The 20,933-nt window shown below is 36.6% G+C and overlaps 1 protein-coding gene across 7 annotated transcripts in view; it reads left to right on the forward strand.

Annotated features, from left to right (window-relative positions):
• The window catches only part of LOC128237220 (protein-methionine sulfoxide oxidase mical3a-like), a 57,902-nt gene extending 38,139 nt beyond the window's left edge, over positions 1-19,763 (forward strand). For 4 of the 7 annotated variants that reach the window (XM_052952562.1, XM_052952559.1, XM_052952563.1 and 1 more), the window contains 13 exons: positions 25-210; positions 1,283-1,484; positions 2,447-2,509; positions 6,213-6,382; positions 6,824-7,221; positions 7,693-10,504; positions 11,030-11,118; positions 11,682-11,816; positions 12,287-12,459; positions 12,708-12,781; positions 13,944-14,036; positions 17,124-17,238; positions 17,846-19,763. In XM_052952562.1, the coding sequence (XP_052808522.1) occupies positions 25-210; positions 1,283-1,484; positions 2,447-2,509; positions 6,213-6,382; positions 6,824-7,221; positions 7,693-10,504; positions 11,030-11,118; positions 11,682-11,816; positions 12,287-12,459; positions 12,708-12,781; positions 13,944-14,036; positions 17,124-17,238; positions 17,846-17,960 (4,625 nt within the window). In that variant the 3' untranslated portion in view covers positions 17,961-19,763. The remainder of the gene's footprint in view (positions 1-24; positions 211-1,282; positions 1,485-2,446; positions 2,510-6,212; positions 6,383-6,823; positions 7,222-7,692; positions 10,505-11,029; positions 11,119-11,681; positions 11,817-12,286; positions 12,460-12,707; positions 12,782-13,943; positions 14,037-17,123; positions 17,239-17,845) is intronic. The other 3 variants (XM_052952561.1, XM_052952560.1, XM_052952565.1) reach the window with 3 other exon arrangements.
• Positions 19,764-20,933: the final 1,170 nt, after the last annotated feature.

Below are 20,933 nucleotides of genomic sequence, written 5' to 3' on the forward strand. Positions count from 1 at the left end.
CCCTGTCCTGTTTGAACATTTCAGCTACGAGGTTTTTCTGTCAGAGACACGCCCTGCCCCAGATGCGATGGGGAAAGCCAGCGAGGAAGAGGGTGGCTGAAGATGCCCCCGACATGGTATCTAACAAGATGGCTGTCGCCGATACCACTAATATTGGGCCGCCACCTTCCAAACAGCCCTCCATGCCTGCGTCCACCAAGAAAATACCAGGTAAACAAGAATTACAGTTTGTTGTGTAGTTGTAAAATAGTACCTGAAAAATTTAATTTGTTAGTACAACAAATTTCCAAATTTTATGATAGATAGTAGGCAGTGATTCCCTCCAGAATTATGATTTAAATTATTTCCTGCGTATGATAGATTGTATAGAAAATCATATCAATAGACTTGGAATAATTAGTTTGTCTCGATTTTTTTGACCTGTGAACTAAACATAGTATTTAGAGTTTTTACCCGATTTTTCTCACTATTTACCCCATGAGGACCGGACCCTGTGTACTAAACATAGTAATAAGAGTTTTTAACCGATTCTTCTCACTATTTACTCCATTTGTATTATCTATCCTTATGTTTTATCTATAGTTAGATCAGTATGGCATTAGGATCATTTGGAAGCACGTCAATTACAAGCAAAATATGAAAAGCATGAACTCAAACAGCTGCTGTCATGTATAAAAAGAAAAGAAAAGATGAAAACTATCGCTTTTGTTGTAACTTAATTGTGCATGTTGGGCGATTGCTTCATAGTACCAAGAGCTACATTAAAGGGCACAATAAAGGTGATGCCCTTTTTTCTTCTTTTTTTTTAATGCATTATTATGTTAACTCATTTGACTAAATGATCAAAACCAAAAAAAACATTTGATTTATGTACAGATGAATAAATATTATCCCTCATAAACGGTGTTTTCGGTTAATAGCTAAGGGGCCACAAATTTAACTGGCATTTGAAAAAGGGCCAAAGTATTTCTAATATATTAAAAAAAATAAGTTTTGGCATCATCAAGTGTAACCTATATTGAGCCCTGTAATAAATAGTGCACTTCAGTACTTCCTTGTTTTAAAGAAGTTTATTACATTAACACCAAGCTGTTTTACACAATTCTGGTTATTCAAGCATTCAGAAGACCAATACAGGGATTATGTTTCGTCAATAAATGAAAGCACATGTTGTGTAATATAACAGTTTTCTTTGAACACCTCTGCAAAAGAACCTCTGACAAGTGAGAAGACAGATCAAGGCTATCTTACGCATCTTTTTAATTGGTGTCATATTTTTCAGACATGCTCTCCCCAGAGAAGAACATAGATGATCTTGCGGAGAGCTTGAAGACTCCAGAGCGCGTGGAGTTTGAGCTGGAGGGCTTGGAAGAGGAGACGGAGGAAGAACAATGGGAACACAACATGAGTATGTCCTTGTGTCATGATGAGGATCTCGGTGTGGAAGACTTGGACCAGGATGAAGACTCTGACTCTGACTTAGAGTGAGTAACTGAACTTATCTGTTCTGTATATATCTGCTTTGTAATGGCGTACTCACAGAGTCATATTTATTAAGAACAGAACAGAACAGAACATTTTTTTCTAAGAAGGTCAAAACATCTACATATACAATGGTGACAAAAAACAGCAATAACACAATAAATACAAGTAATGAAAATAAAATAAATAGATTACAATAATAAATACATAATTATGCAGACATATAGAGGTGCACTACTAGTTTATATTGATCTTAAAAGAGAATTAAATAATCTTGGGCCAAAAAAAGTGGTTTGATAAGTGTTACATCCTTTTCAAAAACAGGTAGGGTAGGTAGGCTTTTATTTTCATATTTTTGTTAGGCTTTTTAGGGAAATCTATCTGATATTTGAGAATGGACTAAGGAGACTCTGGTTTCTATATTCTATATAGGATGTCAGTCATTTAGTGTTCATTTTTTTCGGGGGTTTGTTTGTTTTTTCAGGATAGCTTTGGTACTAAGGGTTGACTCTAATCATAAAAAAAATTTGGTATGGCCTAAAATAAAAAAAATAAAAACAGCAATAACTTCATCCATAATGTATGTTTGATATTTATTTTACATAGAAGTAATCATTAAGCAATACTCTTTTTCATGATACCAAAATGACATGGAGTCACCAGACTTAAAATTATAGTTAACATTATCATCAATGGTTCGATAAAATCAAGATTTTATTTGTACTTCAGATGTTTGTTTTACATGTAAATGTATTGATTTTAAATACGAGTGCTACTCAAAGTGTAGCATTCGAAATGAAGGATAAATCTCTATTCCCCTCATGCACATCATCAATTTTCAACACATCCTTGAAAGCCAAGATTAACATGTTTGAGTGATGTAGGAAATATTTGGATAATGTGAAAAATGCACTTTTGCCAGGTTTTATTGAAAATTGATATAACAATGTACTGCAATTTCCAGGGAGTTACTTTCAGAAATGGATGAGATGGATTATGAGGAAGTGTCTCAGCTACTACATGTTTGGTAGGCCATGTTGGAATGCCCCACCCACCACTTTCAGCATGGTAGTCTAGAAATCTGACCTCACCCCTACAGGCCTTGTCACGGCGCTTGAATATGTCTGCCATGTTCATTGTCCGTTTATTATGTTGCAGAAGTTATGCGTAAAAAAAAATGTATTAGGTAAATTAACAATCCTTTTATTTCAGCTTTCAATGGATGCTACCATGTAGTTGATGCATGGTGTTTTTAAAGCTGCCCTCTCACAGATTGAACGTTTTGACAACATTTTTATTTTTTGTCTTGGAACGAGCTGATTTTTGCAAAAATGCATGGAAACCAGGTATATAAGACAGCTGACAAAAAATTAGATTGCATATTTTTATGTTAAAGTTCAAAACTTGATGTATTATGCATTTTTCTTAAACTGATAGTAAGCCATAAAACATTAATTTTTTAACGGAAATATGAAAATCTGCGATCTGATCTTTTGTCAGCAAACTTTTATCATTGGTTTGCAGATATTTATGCAAAAATTTGCTCTTGCCAAAACAAAAAATAAAAACCCAGTTAATCTGTGAGAGTGCAGCTTTAATGTAGAATGATCAGTTTTAGTTTCAGTTTTTGTATTGTAGTGTTTGTATGCCTTGTGATATTGGCACCTGTTGAGCAGTTTTCAAAATTGCTTGTGTAGATGTCTTACCTGAATGCTTATGATCATGTTTTATAGGGGTACATGTCTGTGTATGCGATTTGATTTTTAACAAAATTGCAGAACAAAACACAGATTCTATCTTAGCTATTTCACTAACTATATGTCAACACATTGAAATGTTTTGTTTGCATGAGATTATTTTCAAATTGAAAAGTCTTTATGTCCATCAACTGATGCTACTGTTTGCAAAACAACATAGCAAAACATACTCATCAGTCAGTTTAGCAAAGCTCAATTGCAATGTCATATTGCACCAAATTGATGAACAATTTGCCCCCCTCCCCAACAGCGGCTTTGAACAGTGAGTTTCAGCAGTTTAGAGAGTTTTGTTCATTATCACGATGTTCTTACGAGTGTCATTTAAAGCTACAGTTTAATTATTCTGTAAAAAAACAACAACGCAAACTTCGTATGTACGGAAGCATTGAAGGGTCATGAGCCCGCCTCTTTAGTAGTTTGGTCCTGGTGATAATTCAAAGCCAAGTTACTGATAGCTGCAGTCGGTTTCCTTGGATCAGAGTAGTAAATTGACAGGCTATAGATGTTGCACTTTATTTGAAATTGAAAATATCCTGATCACTCAATGCTTCAAAAACTTGAAATGCTAAGTTCATTTTGCAAACAGTAGTAGTTCATAAAGTATATAAAACAAAAAACATGTTGAATGTCAAGAATTACTTACCTTTTCAGTTACATTTATCAAATTATTATTTTCATTAAAATATATAAGGATATCATATCTTAATATTATTGATGGTTATCAACAATCAGTACTTGTTATCATGCTAGTTATTAGGGCTGCCACGATACGCCAAGACCGTATCGCGGTATATCGCGATACAAGAGCAGCGTATCGTGATACGTACCACGATATTTTTGTGTATTAATAATATTGATTCGAATTGGAACATTTTTATTCAAAACAGCAAATTGCTTAAACAATTCATAGATATGATGATAGCTATGTTGACTATAACATATCTAACTAAAAACAAATGAACCAAACACAACAATAAAACCATCACGGAGTTCAACTTCTATATCATTTCAGTCTTTAACTTTGGACTAGAAATATGTAAACACTAAGACCACACATGCACGTGCACGATAGATCTATAGCATGTTAAAATATGTGGTAAATTCACTGTGAAAGAAATTAACATCTGTTATTATGTCTCCCCCTCTCTGGGGGAGACATATTGTTTTTGCCCTGTCCGTCAGTCCGGTAGTCCGTCAGTCCGTCAGTCCGTCCGTACGTCACACTTCGTTTCCGATCGATAACTGGAAAACCGCATGACCTAGGATCACCAAACTTGGTAGGGAGGTTGGTCGTGAGGTGTAGAGGATCCCTATTGTTTTTGGGGGCACTAGGTCAAAGGTCAAGGTCGCGGCGACCCCCAATATAAAAAACATTTCTGTTTAAAATCTTGAGAAAGGTTTGACCTAGGTTCACCAAACTTGGTAGGGAGGTTGGTCATGAGGTGTAGAAGATCCCTATTGTTTTTGGGGTCACTAGGTCAAAGGTCAAGGTCGCGGCGACCCCCAATGTAAAAAACATTTCTGCTCAATATCTTGAGAATGGTTTGACCTAGGTTCACCAAACTTGGTAGGGAGGTTGATCATGAGGTTTAGAAAACTCCTATATTTTGGGGGGTCACAAGGTCAAAGGTCAACGTCGCTGTGACCTCTAATGTAAAAAAATATTTCCGTGCAATATCAGGAGAATGCTTTGATCTAGGTTCACCAAACTTTGAAGTGAGGTTGGTCATGATGTCTAGATGATCCCAATTGTTTTGGGGGTAACAAGGTCAATAGTCAAGGTCGTGGTGACCTTCCATGTAAAAATCATTTGCGTGTAATATCTTTCACATATGTTTACCAAAAATTGTAGAGATGTTACTCGGGTGTACAAGACCCGCATTGTTTTTGAGGTCACTATGTCAGAGGTGAAGGTCACAGACACCTGAACATAAGAAAAGGTTTCTGATCAATAAGTGGAGTTCCTATTGCCTTTGAGTCTTGAACTTTTGCATGCTGGTAGGTCTTCTTGGGCAGATGATCCGTATTGATTTTGGGGTCACTGGGTCCAAAAAGAGAGTGATGATGAAAAACGGTTTCCAATCAATAACTTAAGTTCTGCTTTACCTGGAGTCTCCAAACTTTGCATGCTTGTAAGGGTCATGCAGTAGTTGGGGTCACTGGGTCAAAGGTCAAGTCCACAAGGGCTTGAAGATGAAAACCGTTTCCGATCAATAACTGGCGTCTCATTTCAACTTTCGTGCATTTTGTTTATTTTGTTTTTTGTCCATAAAAGACCTGCCGTTTTTTCCCTGAGAAACAGCAGCACTTGAAGGCCTTTGCATTTTTATGGTAAGTGTCTGTTTACTAAGCCTTCGGGGGAGACATGCGCTTTTCTCAAAAGCCCATTCTAGTTATCTATATTCGGCTTATTGTTTATCATTACGAAACAAAACTATTAACTGTTATGTTTAATAACAATACTATAAACTGTAAGAAAATACAAAATTGATCGGGTTTTAGGGATATTGCAAGCGCCTACATGACTGGAACAGGAAGTAATCTATTACTGAATCTGCACACGTCAATTTGTTCATAATCGAAATTATGAAAAGACCGATAAGTTTTGAAAATTGTATTTTAATGAAAAAACAGGTACGCTAATGTTGTACCACGGTACGATTTATTTTTTGCTTCATACCGCGATATACCGGTATATCGTGGCAGCCCTACTAGTTATCGAATGTTGCGCTTAACAGTTATTTCTGTTGACCAATGCAATATTAATTGGAACACATGAAGTATAATTTAATTCAGGCTTCAGGCTCGTTATGACAAAGCTAATAAATATCTTTTGGTAATGGGAACTTAATAGTCGGTCATATTCCTTGACCAAATTAAATTTTTTGACGGAAGTCTTTATCCTGAGCAGCTAATACTCAAGTCTCATAGTGATAGATAAGAAACTAATGGTAGTTGATGTATGTAATTCAGGTCTGAGGACGAGGATTTCCAGGAAGCTGTGGACCTGTACACGTCCGGCCGGCTAGAGGAGTCACTCCACCTTGCCAAGGAGAGCCTGCGACGATCCACGGAGGACCTGCTGGTTGGAGAGGCGGACGGATACATGCGACTTGAGGAAGGCGAGGATACTGAGGTGGATGGTATGTTCAAGATACTTAGTTGAATAAGAGCATTCTGTAAAATATGCCATTTCTGATTTGTAAAGTAGCAAAACATGATTTGTGAAAAAGACAGTACATGATTTGTGAGATAGGCTTTTCATGATTTGTAAGATGTGATTATTAAATTAAATTATTAAATTATGTCGGTAAAAAGCTATACATGTATTAGCTTATGTTTCAAATATTGTATAAGGAATCCGACAATAAACAAATATTGACTTGACTTGAAATTAAAAGGAATGTCTGTATTATATCTAAGATTCTGTAATCAGTGTTTATGATTTTGTTCTGTGAATAGAAAATATTGCAATTTTATATGTACTAAGTAGATTCTTAATAGCAAATTTCACCAAGGTCTACGAGGTTAGCTTGTAATTTAAATATAGAGGTTTACAAACACATAATTTGTTTCTTCAACAGAGTATGAAGGTGAGACAGACACTGATGATTCAGACACAGAGATGGAGGAAGATACAATGGAGCCCCCAAGCCAACAAGCCCAGACCGAGCCGGCAGCATCTGACAATGCCAAGTCCATCTCTGAACCCAGTAACAGCATTAGTGTCTCTAAGAGCAAGAGCACTAACGTGTCAGATGTTCCTAAGCCCGTCACGAGTGCCCGCAGCCCGGGCCAGTCTGCCTCCCAGGCGAAGAAAAATTTCTTCGACACTCCTCCGGAACCACTCAGACTGGACCCATTTAAAATGTTTGGTATGGAGAGAAAGAATCCTGTCAAAGAGGAAGCAGTCGTGAATAAAGAAATTGAGCTTAATACTGGGGTTGGGGAAATAGAATCGGACGAAGCCACTGATTCACAGGTATTTGTATTTCCTGACTTTGGCCTGAAAAAAAGAACAAACAAAATAATTAAATAGTCAGATCAGGAAATACAATCCCAATTGTGCCGCCAATTTTAATCCTTTTGAGTATTTTTTACATTCAGAAGTGTTCGGTTGTTATCGTTAACAATATGGACGAAAGCAACAACACTAAAAAAGTTCAAACATACTCATTACATAAGTATAGTTAAGGATTACAAGTTATTGTAAAAGAAATTAAACCACTATTAAGGTATTGTCAATCCCAATTGCTCCATCAATTATCTCTAACTTGAGTGGAACGGATTATCATTAATCCAGCTGCAACAGATTCCCAACTCTATATACATGTATGTAAATGTTCAAGTATCTAGAGTGGTGGAGAATGTATACATATTCCTGACATGAACGTTGATTTTAAACTTACCGAGAAACAAGCGAGCAGCAATCAAACTTTGTGATGTATTCCAGGTGAACTCTGGTGAGCTGGACAAAGCCGGGAGGACAGGGACCCCATGTACAGAGGACGAGGCAGACGAAGCATTTGTATCGGCTGAATTCGGTGATGATGAAAAGGTGGCGGTCAGTCGGGCGATGGAACAGCTGCTTGTGGACATGGATCATCGGTCTGAATCGGTCAGTGACTCCGGGGACGTACTGCATGCCAATAGTGAAGAGGAGGAGGGTGACGATGATGTGTTCCGGGCTTACAGACAACACCTTGAGTCTCGAGATTCTATGGGGTCTCTGTCTGGCAGTGAGGGTCCTGCAAGCTCGCACTCTAAGCACTCATTGGCCAGCAGTAACCTTGATTCCAAGTCATCCTCCAGCGTGGATAGGCTTAAATCTGACTCGGACAGTCTCAAAGGAGGCTCTCTGTTGTCTAAGAAAAGTGTAAATAATGTGGACTCTACTAGTGAATTTGGAGCTACAGAAAAATCTGTGTTAAGAAGTGTTAAGGACATGAGTGATAATTCTAACTCTACTTTAGGGTCTGGTGAGACCACATTGCAGGTGTTAAGAAGTGTTAATGAGATTAAAAGTGGTGACGATGAAAAGGTTGAAAGGTGTATACAATACCTTGACGATAGATTTGTGACAAAACGTGGCCGCGGAGGCTCGGGAGCACACGAGAGTAGATCTGAGAAATCCAGCAGTTTACGTAGGTCTGGTAGCTCAGACAGCTTTACCATTTCCACACCTAGTCATTCATCAAACCATACCTCTAACAGTTCACTTGGGGAGGAGTTTGAACAAAATAAAAACTTCCTAGCTGCAAATGGGAGCGAGGATGAGAGGCCGGACTCTCAGATGATGGAGGATTATAACACAACAATGAGCCAGGTTTTGGACGAGGAAGAGTTGTCTCCCATGGAAGTTGCCCCTACTGGGTTGGAAGACTTAGACCAAACCTTGCACGCTGAGAATGTGGAGGCCGCCTCACCCAGCCTGGAATACTTGTCTCCCAGGTCGGAGCTCGGTGATCAGTCGGATAGGAGTGAATATCAATCACCCAGGTCAGACCGAGCTAGTAGTGTGTATGCTACTCCTGATACCAGCCTCACGGAAGAGGTTATTGTACAACAAGTGGTTGACACTGTCTCTGAATCTGTGAAAAATGACGCAAGCAACAGTGGTACTAAGAGAAAATCTAGTACGCCAAAAGGAAATTCGTCTAAAAAAAGTGCCAAATCAGAATCATCAAAGTCTAGTATACTTGGATTTAGTGTGAAAAAGAAGAAATCAGACACTGTAAAGTCACCTAAGGTGATTAAATCAGAGGTAGTGAACACACCTGTAATGCCTGTAAAGTCTAAGACTATCATACGGCCCTACAGCCACCGGTCTCGCGAGGGCTCGGTAGAATGCAATCCCCTTGAAAAGGATGCTTGGGGAGATTCAAGCTCCTGCGGTAGTCTCAACTCTGCAGATGCCTCCCAGAAGTCATGGAGGCCGCTCCCTCCCCTGCCAACAGAGTCTTTAGAATCTCCTAAACAGTCAAAGACTGTCAAAAATGGGGCAGGCAGAAAACTGCCTGACCTGGGTCAAACCAAATCACCAGTTGTGTTTCAAAGTAACTTTATGAAAAAAGCTTACAATTCTAATACTGACTCCGGTGGGGATTCAAGTGGTCAGTCTGTGTCTCCAACACCTGTGATAACCAGTCAACCCAGACCTCTTCCCCCTAGGCCTGTGGTGAACCAGTCTGGTGCAGTGAATAAGAACAGTGAACAATTTAAACCAGTCCAGAGTAGTGAATTGTTATCTAGTGGTACAAGAACTAAAATTAGTGTTGATTATTCTAAATTAACTACAAATAAAGAAAGTGACAGTGAAAACGACAAAAAGAAGAAAAGGATACCAGTCGCTGCAGCTTTAAAGAAATCTATAAAACCAACTTTGTCTAATAGTAGTGCAACCAATGAAAAGAGGGGGGAACAGTCAGATGACATTCCTTTTGCAGACGACAGTGAGAACGATGTTCCAGAAGAAAGGTTTTTCACTCCATCTACGTCTGTAAAACCTAAACTAAAGATAAACAGGAAAGAGGGCGAGAAGTGTGATGCAAGGAAGAGGATCTTGCCCATCCCGCCTCAGACTAGCCCCACTGTGCTGGACTCTGAAAAGATCAGGGACATACGCAGGGTGGAGATGGACAAAGCTCGAGAGGATGCTCGCCAGAGGGCTCGACTTAAGAGTGACGAAGAGCTGGGCCTGAGGGAAACTCCATTAAAGTACAAGAGGGGCATTAGCACGGAGTCCTCCCAGAGTCCATATCCCAGTACATCAGATAGGGTCTCAGAGAGCGATGATGTGAAGACTCCTCTGCCTAGAATGCAGGTTTCATTTACACCTAACATTCCTGAGTCCAATGGCACCCCAAAACATAGTAAAACCAAAAAGAAGAAAAAGAGCAAAAGCAGGGAAGGTAGTACGTCGTCTGTTGAGTTCTTGGATAGTGAGGTTAAGAAAGAGAACAAGAAGAAACGCTCACTTCTTGCCTCAATTTTGTCCGGTGTTAAAACCCCAACCACGGACAAACAGCGAGATCGAGATGGATCGTCTTCGAATGACACACTAGAAGAGAAATCAACGAAGAAAAAGAAGACCAAAACACCAAAATCTGAAAAAAAGAAAAAGGACAAGAAGAGAAAGACTGCGTCAGTGGATGACAGCCTGCTGTCTGATAACATGCGAGAGCTGAAGATTGGCTCTGTGTTCTCGGAGAAGACAGGCAGGCGGCCAGCATTCCGTACCAAGATCTCCCCACCTAAGGCTTCTGGTGAGTGAGACTCTGATATAGAAAGCTATATATATATATGTCTATTTGAGTGGTAAATCTCTTTTTTTTGTCTGTCAAAAATGAGTATTTAAAAAATTTAAAAGTGAATTGTTTGTCATGGTTACGGTGTATCGCATTTGTAGGTTTGAAATTTGATTGTATCAGTTGGTTTTACCAGTCCTGAGGATAGCAGTATAAAACCTTGTTTTAATGTATTGACCTGGTTTACTGTCCTTGTATTATCTTTGTATTATCTTTGAAAAGTGATACTGAGTTTTCTGAGAATCCTGGGGTTGTATTCAATAAAAAACTTAAAAATCTTAAACTAACCAGCAAAATTGAAGTTTTTTCATTGGCCAATTAATTATCTTAAAGTCCAATCAAAACAGCCAGATTTCACTTATATAAATATCTTTAAGGTCAATCTAAGATGTTTAAGTACTGCCCCTGAAGTAATAAAGTGAAGATGTAAAACCTTGTTTGAAATTTATCCAAAAACTTAATGCTGTATAAACCTTTTTACAGTGGATGACTTCACAGACTCCGATGAGGAGATGGCTGGTCTGGCTGCCAGTTGTACATCCCTCAATGACAGTTACCGCAGGATTAAATCTGTGAGTGGTTTCCTCCTTGTTAACCAAGAAATAACATAGAAATAATGATATTCTAATAAATGTTTGACAACTCTCGTAATGAAGTGTTAATGTGATAAAACAACTTTTTGAACTCAGCCATATTGACAACACAGGTTAGGTTTATGTGCAGTGGCCACTCGTAATTATGAGCATTGTGCCTATAATATCATTTGCATTATATATTTACATTCAACAAAATTAAATGAATAAAAAATAAATAAATCCATCACTGTTTTCTCAATTGGAAAACAGAATGAAAAGAATCTTAAAAATATAAAATGTTTAGTCAGTGTTTAAGACCTTGTTTAAGGATGGTCTCGTCTCGTTAATCCTCATCTATGCATCAAATTCCGTTGTTTATTGCCTTGGTTTCACATCAGGCTGCCATCTTTCCTACATGTATTATTTATTGGCTAATTGCTTTAAGAAGCCTTTAACTGGGCCTGAAATTGGTAATCAGTTTCGTAATCAGTTCTAACAATACAATACTATTCCTGAATATCATTATCCCAATCTGATTTCCATGTTTCTCTTCTGTCCAGGACCATGGCCCACTGTCTGAGGAAGAGCTGAATGCTCGAATCACTCGCAAGATCCAGCACGCGGCCCGCAAACAGCAGAAGCAACAGGAGCAGAAACGCCTACGACAGGCTCAGGAAATACAAAGGAAACTACAGGTAAGAGAAACACACAACAACAGGCCTGGTTTCATAAAGATATCCTATTCGTAAACCCTATGCTGCTTAAGAGAGCTCACATCACCTGTAAAGTAATAGGTAGAATCTATGTAATAAATGTCCAAACGATTGTTTTGTTGGAATAGAGTACCCAAGGAGAGAGTACGCACATAACAGAGTTCTTTTGCAGCTACTGCCTACAAATTCTGAAAACATGCACACACAATATCGCTGCTATTCGGCCTACAGCGAAAAGCAAAATTAATTTCAGATAGTGATAATTATTTCAAATAGATTATATTTCATGAAAGACTCCTAAAAATTAATTTCAGAGAGTGATATTTCAAATAGATTATATTTTTCATGAAAGACACCTATAAATGACTCTTTGCTCTGTAACTTTAAAAGCTCTATAAAACTGGTATTATATGATACAAGTAGTTATGTTCACAAGGTTTTGTACACTGCAGGAAGTAGATGTAAAGCAGCGTGAGCTCGAAGAGAAAGGTGTGAACGTGGAGCGGGCGCTCCGAGGGGAGGGGCCAGAGGGTGGACGCAATGAAACTGAGCTTATGCAGGAGTGGTTTAACCTAGTGCACGATAAAAATGCCCTCGTCAGACTCGAATCAGAACTCATGGTCAGGTATGTGGACGCCAAAAATTCGGAAATATTTTTAGAAACACTTGAGGTTTTTGTTATTTTTACATATGAAATGTAACAGAATACATGTACACGTTTACATGAAAACATGTACAACATTTATGGTTTTTTTATAAACTAAAAAATTGTTCAGACCAGTTTTTCCCTGTGAATGAAATTTCATGTATTGTTTTATTGAAGTCTACTTCTCATTTAATTTGGAGTACAAGATGTTACCTTTCCCTATGCAGTGCCCGAGAGCTGGAGTTGGAGGACAGACAAGGGAGGTTACAGCATCAATTGCGGGAGAGCATGTCCCTCGATGGTAGGTGACCTTATAATCTTGACCTTTACCTGTGACCTTGACCCTGATTATAGAATCACTAGGCTGAGGTACCTTATGCATGCAGTAGATATGTGATATAGTGACAGTTATTGATGAAGTTATTTGTAGCTTATGTGTTTTTCGAAGAACAGCCACGGCAGCGTCATTTACAAGATCATGTTATTTTAAATGTAAACTTTAGTGCTATAAATAGAAAAACCATTAACAGATATCAACTTGAAACTTGATACATATGTTGACAATTACTAACACATGTATAGCAAGTTCTATCACTCTTCCTGAAGTGTATGTTGAGCCATGTGCCATTGACTTGTCGTGCTCTCGTTTTCAGGAAAGCTTACCAAACGCCTGTGTACATGTAATTGTGTGCTATATTGCTATGTTTTATATGGGCACTAAGATTGACCCAACTGTGGAGCTTTAAGACTGGGCATTCTTTCAAATGAAAAAACGAAATTAATTTCTTTTAATTTCAAAAATATTTTGTATTGAAAACAGTTGTTGATACTTTGCAAGCATGTGTTTCATGCCAAAAAAAAGGAATGCAAAGATTTTTTAACCAATTTAATAAGCATTTTTTTATTGTCAATTGCATCTCATATGTTAGGTCTACAAGCTGCACTCTCCAAATTTATTGTTTTGACAACTTTTATTTTTTATCATGGAATTATCCAAATTTTGCGTAAATGTCTGGAAACCAGTGATATAAGACTGCTGACAAATGAGCAGATCACAGTTTTCATATTTACGTTTGAAAATTGATGTATTATAAATAGCTATAAGCATTACCTTTGCTTTAAGAAAAAAATTTTTTTTGGCAGTTTACCAAACAATTGAGATCTATTTTTAGTGAGTTTTTTTTTATATGAGTTAATTGAAGGCACTGATGACAAAATGAGCTGATTCTGAGACAAAGTAAATAAAAAGTCAAAACTTTCAATTTGTGAGAGTGCAGCTTTAAATATTGGAATACTGCTGTGAAAAGCATGCAGGAAACATCTGATAGAATGCCCCTTGTTGTAGTTGATTGAAATGTATTTGGTGTGCTGTTATGTGTGAGCATATTTGTGGCTTCATGTAGCTCAGCAAGATGTTTTTCTTAGGAATGATGCAGATTATACCTATTTACATGTTCATATAGGTCTAGATTATGATGATATAGACAATGACGATGTATTTGAAGAACCTAGCCAAGTGAGAATTGGAAAACTTTGTGCCTCAATACGGAGATATGGTATACCTGTATACCCTTGGCCTCCATAGATTCCTGTATCTGGCTTGGACAAGAATAACCTGATACACTTGGCTTGGCCAAAGAAAAATATTATTTAGATTTTCATCCCTGCCTGTCCCTGTTAGCCTTAAAGGGACTAGACACCAGATGATATCTTTGAAAGAAAAAATGAAAATTGTCAAAACCTAACATAAAATTGATAACTTTGTGTACAAGGCATTGAATCAAAATAACTGATTTATTACATCCCTTACCGCGATGTATCTTTGCAGTTTTTGCATATTTTTCCAATTGGAAATTGAATGGGTATGTCTACCACGTAAATCCCAGTTAATTTACAAATAGCGTCATTTTTTGAATCTATACTTATCATGTGGCTTTCACATGCTAAATATACACACTATAAATTGGGAAACCTTTATGCACTATTTTTAAATGGATAACGGTTAAGACAGTGACAAAATATTATTTTAATCAAGTAAAGTGATGTATTATCAGTCTCATACTAATTTGTATTGATAATTCTAGGCTTGTTTTGAGGAAATCCTGTATTTGTCAATTTTGGGACCATCTGGTGTCTAGTCCCTTTAAGTTAAAGTTTCAGGAAAATTGAGGAAACAGAAAAAAATCAAATAAACCATAGTTCATAATGAAGATGAGAATCTAAAACAAGTTTTCTTTGGCCTGAAATTTTTCACCTTTAAAACAAACTGTAGAACTAAAATTTCACGACTGATACGAACTACCATTTGAAGTATATTTTTACATTTCTTCATATTATAGTTGTTTGGGCTGTGTTTTTACTGATGTTCAATGCTAGCAGTGCTGTTTGCTTTTATAACCTTTACATGTGAAATGAAATTTCGAAATTATTTTATTATTTTGAAAGTTTAAATACAATTTTCCATATAGTTTTATACATAGTTCACATTAATAAAGAGGATAATTGATTGTTTCAGTGTAAGATAACAATATATTTCACCTCATGAAAACCAAAAGTTATAATTGATGAGTGGTTTTGTCACGTGTGAAATGCATTGTAATCCTACACTAAAACAAACATTTTTTACTTCTTATCTCATGCTTATAAGTCATCAAAAATCAATAATTAATTCAAAGGGTGAGTTTATAAGGATACGAACCACTTTTTTCTTCTTAACTAAATCACCGAAAAGCATGAAGTAAAACACTTTACAACCAAATAATTGTGCTCAATTCTCCGTTCAGTTTTATTTTACATAAAATGACATTTCTTTTCACATGTAAAATCTCTGTATATTTTCATGCCGTTTGTTGTACCTCAAAAAGAGATTGTTCGCAAATATTTTGCTTTGTTTCGCTAGAACATCGACCTTGACTTACGTTTATAATGCAAACTTCCTCTAGAAGTGTAATTCTGCGACCTCAGATTAAACAAGATACAATGTATTTTCTGGCAAACTTGTGTATCATACATATTTCTCGCCTTGCTATTTTATCACTTGACTTTGCTTGTTTTGAACGTAATACATTGTACAATAGTTACTTATTTTCAATCAATATATTACACTACTTCAACTAGTGTAGTATAACACGAAATTGACGTCGTTTTGCCCTGCTAATTTAGTGTCAAACTTTTTACTGTAAAATGAATAAAGTCTTTTTGGTGACAAACATGTCATGTCAAAAGGAATCTTACATTCGTTGCCATTTAGTTCAAAACTTTATGAAACTTTACGGAAAAGTAACAGAGCTCACTACAGGCTCGCTTTCTAGCCTTTTCTAAACTGGTTATATATTTTTTGTATTAATTGGCAATTCATCATAGATATTACGTAAGATCCTATATTATCTTGAAAGAAAACCATATGATTGACAATTACCATAATTACGGAAAAACAGAAAACCATGTGTTTACTTAGTATCATCCTATGGCTTTGTCCTCTCAGCCAGAACAAAAGTGCTTATTTTAGATATGTTTTTAGAGATTTTTGAACTTTCTTGGACTATTTGTATTTTTTTACTTTAACATTAACATGGTGATTTTTTTGTATTCTTTTTAATGTTCTCAAAAACTTTATCAGGAGAAGGTTAATTACATGCAAATAGTAGAATGTTATAAATTTTGCAACCTTGAAATGCTATTGTAATATTATTCAGTATGGATTTTGCTTATCTCTCTCTACATATATGGCTGAGTATTCTTTTTAGTATATTTTTTCTGTTTTTAGTCATTCTGTTTAAAATTCAGATATTGATTAGCTTATATTTTTCTTGATTTCCTAGATATGAACCACAAAAAGGAAAAGGTCTTATTGTAAAAAAAAAAAATTACCATAGTGAGAAATATACATACCTTAAAGCTGCACTCTCACAGTTTTACTATTTTTACCACTTTTTTATTTTTTGTCTTGGAAAGAGCAATTTTTGGGGTAAATATCTGCAAACCAATGATATAAGGCTGCTGACAAAAGATCAGATCGCAGATGTTCATATTTCCGTTCAAAAATTAATGTTTTATGGCTTAAACCGTTACTAACGGTTTAAGAAAAATACATAAAACATCAATTCTCGAACTTCTCGAAAAATCTGTGATCTAATTTTTTGTCAGCAGTCTTATATAACTGGTTCCCATGGATTTTCGCATTTTTCTCGTTCCAAGACAAAAAAAAAAAAGTTGTCTAAACGCTCAATCTGTGAGAGTGCAGCTTTAAAGTTAGCTATGCTTAATATATAAAATAGCTGCACAAATTGTGAGACTGTTTTGAAGGTCATGAATACATTTAGGTAATCAGCATGACCTAGGCATAAATCAGATTATGTCTGCCCTAGGTGATTAACATATTACAGAAGTTAGACCAAAAATACATGTCTTAGTTCACGCAGATTTTTTTGTCAGGGGCTTCTACATTTGCTTCTACATTTGCTTAGTGGTATTTGAACCATGGCAACCTAGTGGCGTGAGTTTTTTTTACATTTATAAAAAGCTGTACGTTTGAAAATTCCCCAAATGACCTATTTCTCCTTCTTGCGGCTCATATATATTGCGATGCATATGTTGTGTACTAATCTGGACGCATGTTTCTAACCTGGGGTCGTTGATTACAGACTCTCTAAAGTCCCCTCTGCAACGAGAGAGAGAACAGCGCATTTACAACGAGCTCATCGACGTGGTCGAGGAGCGGGACAAACTGGTCGCCATGCTGGAGGATGAACGCCTCAGGTAATGTCACCATGGCAACATGATTTCCATGACAACAGGCTACCATGGTGACTGAGGAACGATAAGCGTGAATCATGGGACTAGGACAGTTTTATGGCTGGTTTCGATTCTTTTTGTTGAATGGTTGAAGCATGCGCTGATAATTGGGCTGGAATTTGATTTCTTTTTCTTCTTCTTCGATTTATTTTTTGACAGTGATTAAATATTTGACTAACTAGTATATTATATATACCAATGCACGTTTTCTGCCAGAGCATGGTTTTTAGTTAAACAAAATCATCTGTGATATGACTTTGGTTACAATCCTGTTCTCCAATGGTCAGTTTGTTTTTCTTGACCGTGGGTTGTGCCTCAAAACTTGAATTGAAAATCCAATAGACAAACGCCTGTCTTGAAACCTTCTTTTGTGAAAAGGTCCATCATGAATACGAAACATTTCACAAAACCAACACAAGTTTTGTGGAAAAAAACAGCATTATTTTTTTCTTGATAAAGATTGAAATATTGCGCAATACCATGAAAGAGTAAAAAAAATGGCACTTATTCAATATTGCTGCTAAATATAATGCAACATAATCTGAAGGAAGTTTTATCATGTTTATTACAGAGAGCAAGAAGAAGACGCAGACCTAGAGACCGTGATGCGAGCGAAAGGCTTCTCCCTCTCTCCGACATCCGGCTCTAAAATTCTCCGCAAACGTGCTACAAAGTCGCAAGCCTGATTTCCAGATGTAGTTTCAAGAGATGATGTTGCGAGCGAAAGGTTTCACCCTCTCTGACATCCGGCTCTAAAATACTCTGTCAACATGCTATGAAGTCGTAAGCCTGATTTCCAGATATAGTGTTAAGAGATGGTGTTATGAACAAAACAAAAGGATTCCACCTCTCACCGCAATCTGGATCCAAAATTCTCCATAGACATGCTACCAACTAGTAAGCCTAACTTCCTGATGTATGATGTGAGCAAAAGGATTCTCTTTATCACCAACATCCGGCTTTAATTCTTCATAACCGTGCTACCTGGTCACAAGCCTGACTTTCAGATGTAAGATGTGAAAAGATTCCCCCTATCTTCGACATCTGGCTTTGAAATTATCTGTAAACATACTTCCATGGAGCAAGTCTGATTTTCAGATGTATGATGCGAGCAGAAGGATTCTCCCTAACTCCTATATCAGGCTCCAAAATTCAGGATATGCTACCGAGTTGCAAGCTTGATTTGCAGACAGAGAGGTTTAAACGAATAAATTCGATCAGCTCCTTTATTTAATATTACTTAGAACTACATGTGTTTGACTTGTACCTCGATGCACTACTTCATCCGATGTACAAACACGTTGGGCATTTAGTCACAGTGTGGCACTGGCTTTTGCTGTTTTCATATGCATATATTTACTGTCTTTCCCTAAAAAATCCATGATATATTGATTATTAATTTATTTATTCTTTGAATTGTTCAATGAAATCACATGTGTTGTGTTTTATCAACAAATTAGCAATAAACCTGTAATATACATATATTAAATATACAGGGATTGTTAAATAAAAAAAAGAATACAGTTAAATGGGAAATAATTACATATATGAATCTCCATTAACAATTTCTATTCATGTAATAGAAAATTTGAAGAAAATTAAAAGAAAACTAATTTTTGTTTGCCTTTCTTGTCAAATATAGTGTTTCGTGCTTTACCAAATAATGTTAAGTGTTGTGAAAAAACTTAAAAGAAATGTGCTTCTTCGCTTCGTGCCTTTTTGTTCATAAGATGCCATTTTTGTTTTTCGAATATGACGTTAGTAGTGGTTTCAGTTAAGAAATGAACATTAAACCAGTTTTCTGTCAACACTTGTCTTCAAGATTTGTATCCATTCTGTTCTCATTCAAGAATACAATTATACATTCTGCTGTGTACTGTAATATCACTCCTACGCGCAGGGTACCGAATGTAGAAAAATCAGCAAATTATACATTCTGCTGTGTACTGTAATATCACTCCTACGCGCAGGGTACCGAATGTAGAAAAATCAGCATTCTGCCGGTATGTGCTTAACAAATATTGCTCTCCCTGAGCCAATATATGACCACTGTGTGCATGAGTGATATCAATTACATGCATCGTATTCTCTTCTTATGATTAATTACTGGAGAATGGTTTAATTTTGTGAGGGCTTTCACGATTTGTTAAATTCAGCCAATTTTGTGAAGTTAACAATTCGTGACACAATTGTCTGTAGATTAATATTACGCTAGGATTTTAATTCATAACTGATCTATTTCTGAAAATGGTGAATATTAAGCCCCTGCGAAATTAAGCCAATATTCCTTATTTTGGGATTGTGTATATTGTACATTATTTATGATATTATTTAATTAAAGAGTACATGTGATGTGTTAAATTAACGCTGAACAATATGGAGGTCGGACATGAGAAGTATTACTCAGTTCATTTTGATATATATCATTATGAAACCTTGTTGACATAAATAAGGTTGTGATCAAATAGAAATAAATGTGAATTTATCAAGATTTTGTTCTTATTCTCAAAAGACAGGTTTTATATCTTAAAATTTAAAGGGTAAGAGTGGTATAGCTCTATGGTTCGTAATAACTTTAGATTTAGGGGATGAAAATGGTGTAGTGGTGTTTTCATAAATAACTTGAGATCTAAAGGGTGAGACTGGCAAAGTGGTATGGTTGATAATAACTAGAGGGTGAGAGTGGCGAAGTGGTATGGTCATTAACAACTTGAGATTTAAAGGGTGAGAGTGGTGTAGTGGTATGGTCATTATTAACTTGAGATTTAAAGGGTGAGAGTGGTGAAGTGGTATGGTCATTAACAACTTGAGATTTAAAGGGTGAGAGTGTTGCAGTGGTATGGTCATTAATAACTTGAGATGTAGAGGGTGAGAGTGTTGCAGTGGTATGGTCATTAATAACTTGAGATGTAGAGGGTGAGAGTGGTGTAGTGGTATGGTCAGTAATAACTTGAGATTTAAAGGATGAGAGTGCTGCAGTGGTATGGTCATTATTAACTTCAGATTTAGAGGATGAGAGTGTTGCATTGGTACATGTATGGTCATTAATAACTTGAGATGTATAGGGAGAGAGTGTTGCAGTGGTACGGTCATTAATAACTTGAGATTTAGAGGGTGAGAGTGGTGTAGTGGTAGGGTCAGTAATAACTTGAGATTTAAAGGGTGAGAGTGGTGTAGTGGTATGGTCATTATTAACTTGAGATTTAAAAGGTGAGTGTGTTGCAGTGGTTTGATCATTAATAACTTAAGATTTAAAGGGTGAGAGTGGTGTAGTAGTATGGTCGTTGTTCAAGCCAAGGAAGGTCATGTTTTCTTGGCCTTTCCCAAAGGACTTTTCCCAAGGAATTGAATCAAGTGTGATTCATAAAGGCCTTTAGCTGCTAAGAAAAAACTGTATAAATAATAAACTGATGAACGTGTTGTAGTAGGTAGCTTGAATAAATATTCAAAGTGATTGAAACTTTCGACGAGACCAATTCCATCGAACTTCCTATAAAGTTTTATTGAATTGAAACCGAAGTAGTGGCTGAGAAATAGCCCGAACATTGTATTGCATTCAAGACGGTAGTTGCTGAGAAATATCATCATTAAAAGGAAGCCACATCCGAGAAAAGTGATCATTTAATTTCCGCATTACCTTGAAACCTTTATCCCCTTGA

This window comes from Mya arenaria, chromosome 6 (genome assembly GCF_026914265.1).
Source record: "Mya arenaria isolate MELC-2E11 chromosome 6, ASM2691426v1".
In the NCBI taxonomy this organism is placed as follows: domain Eukaryota; kingdom Metazoa; phylum Mollusca; class Bivalvia; order Myida; family Myidae; genus Mya; species Mya arenaria.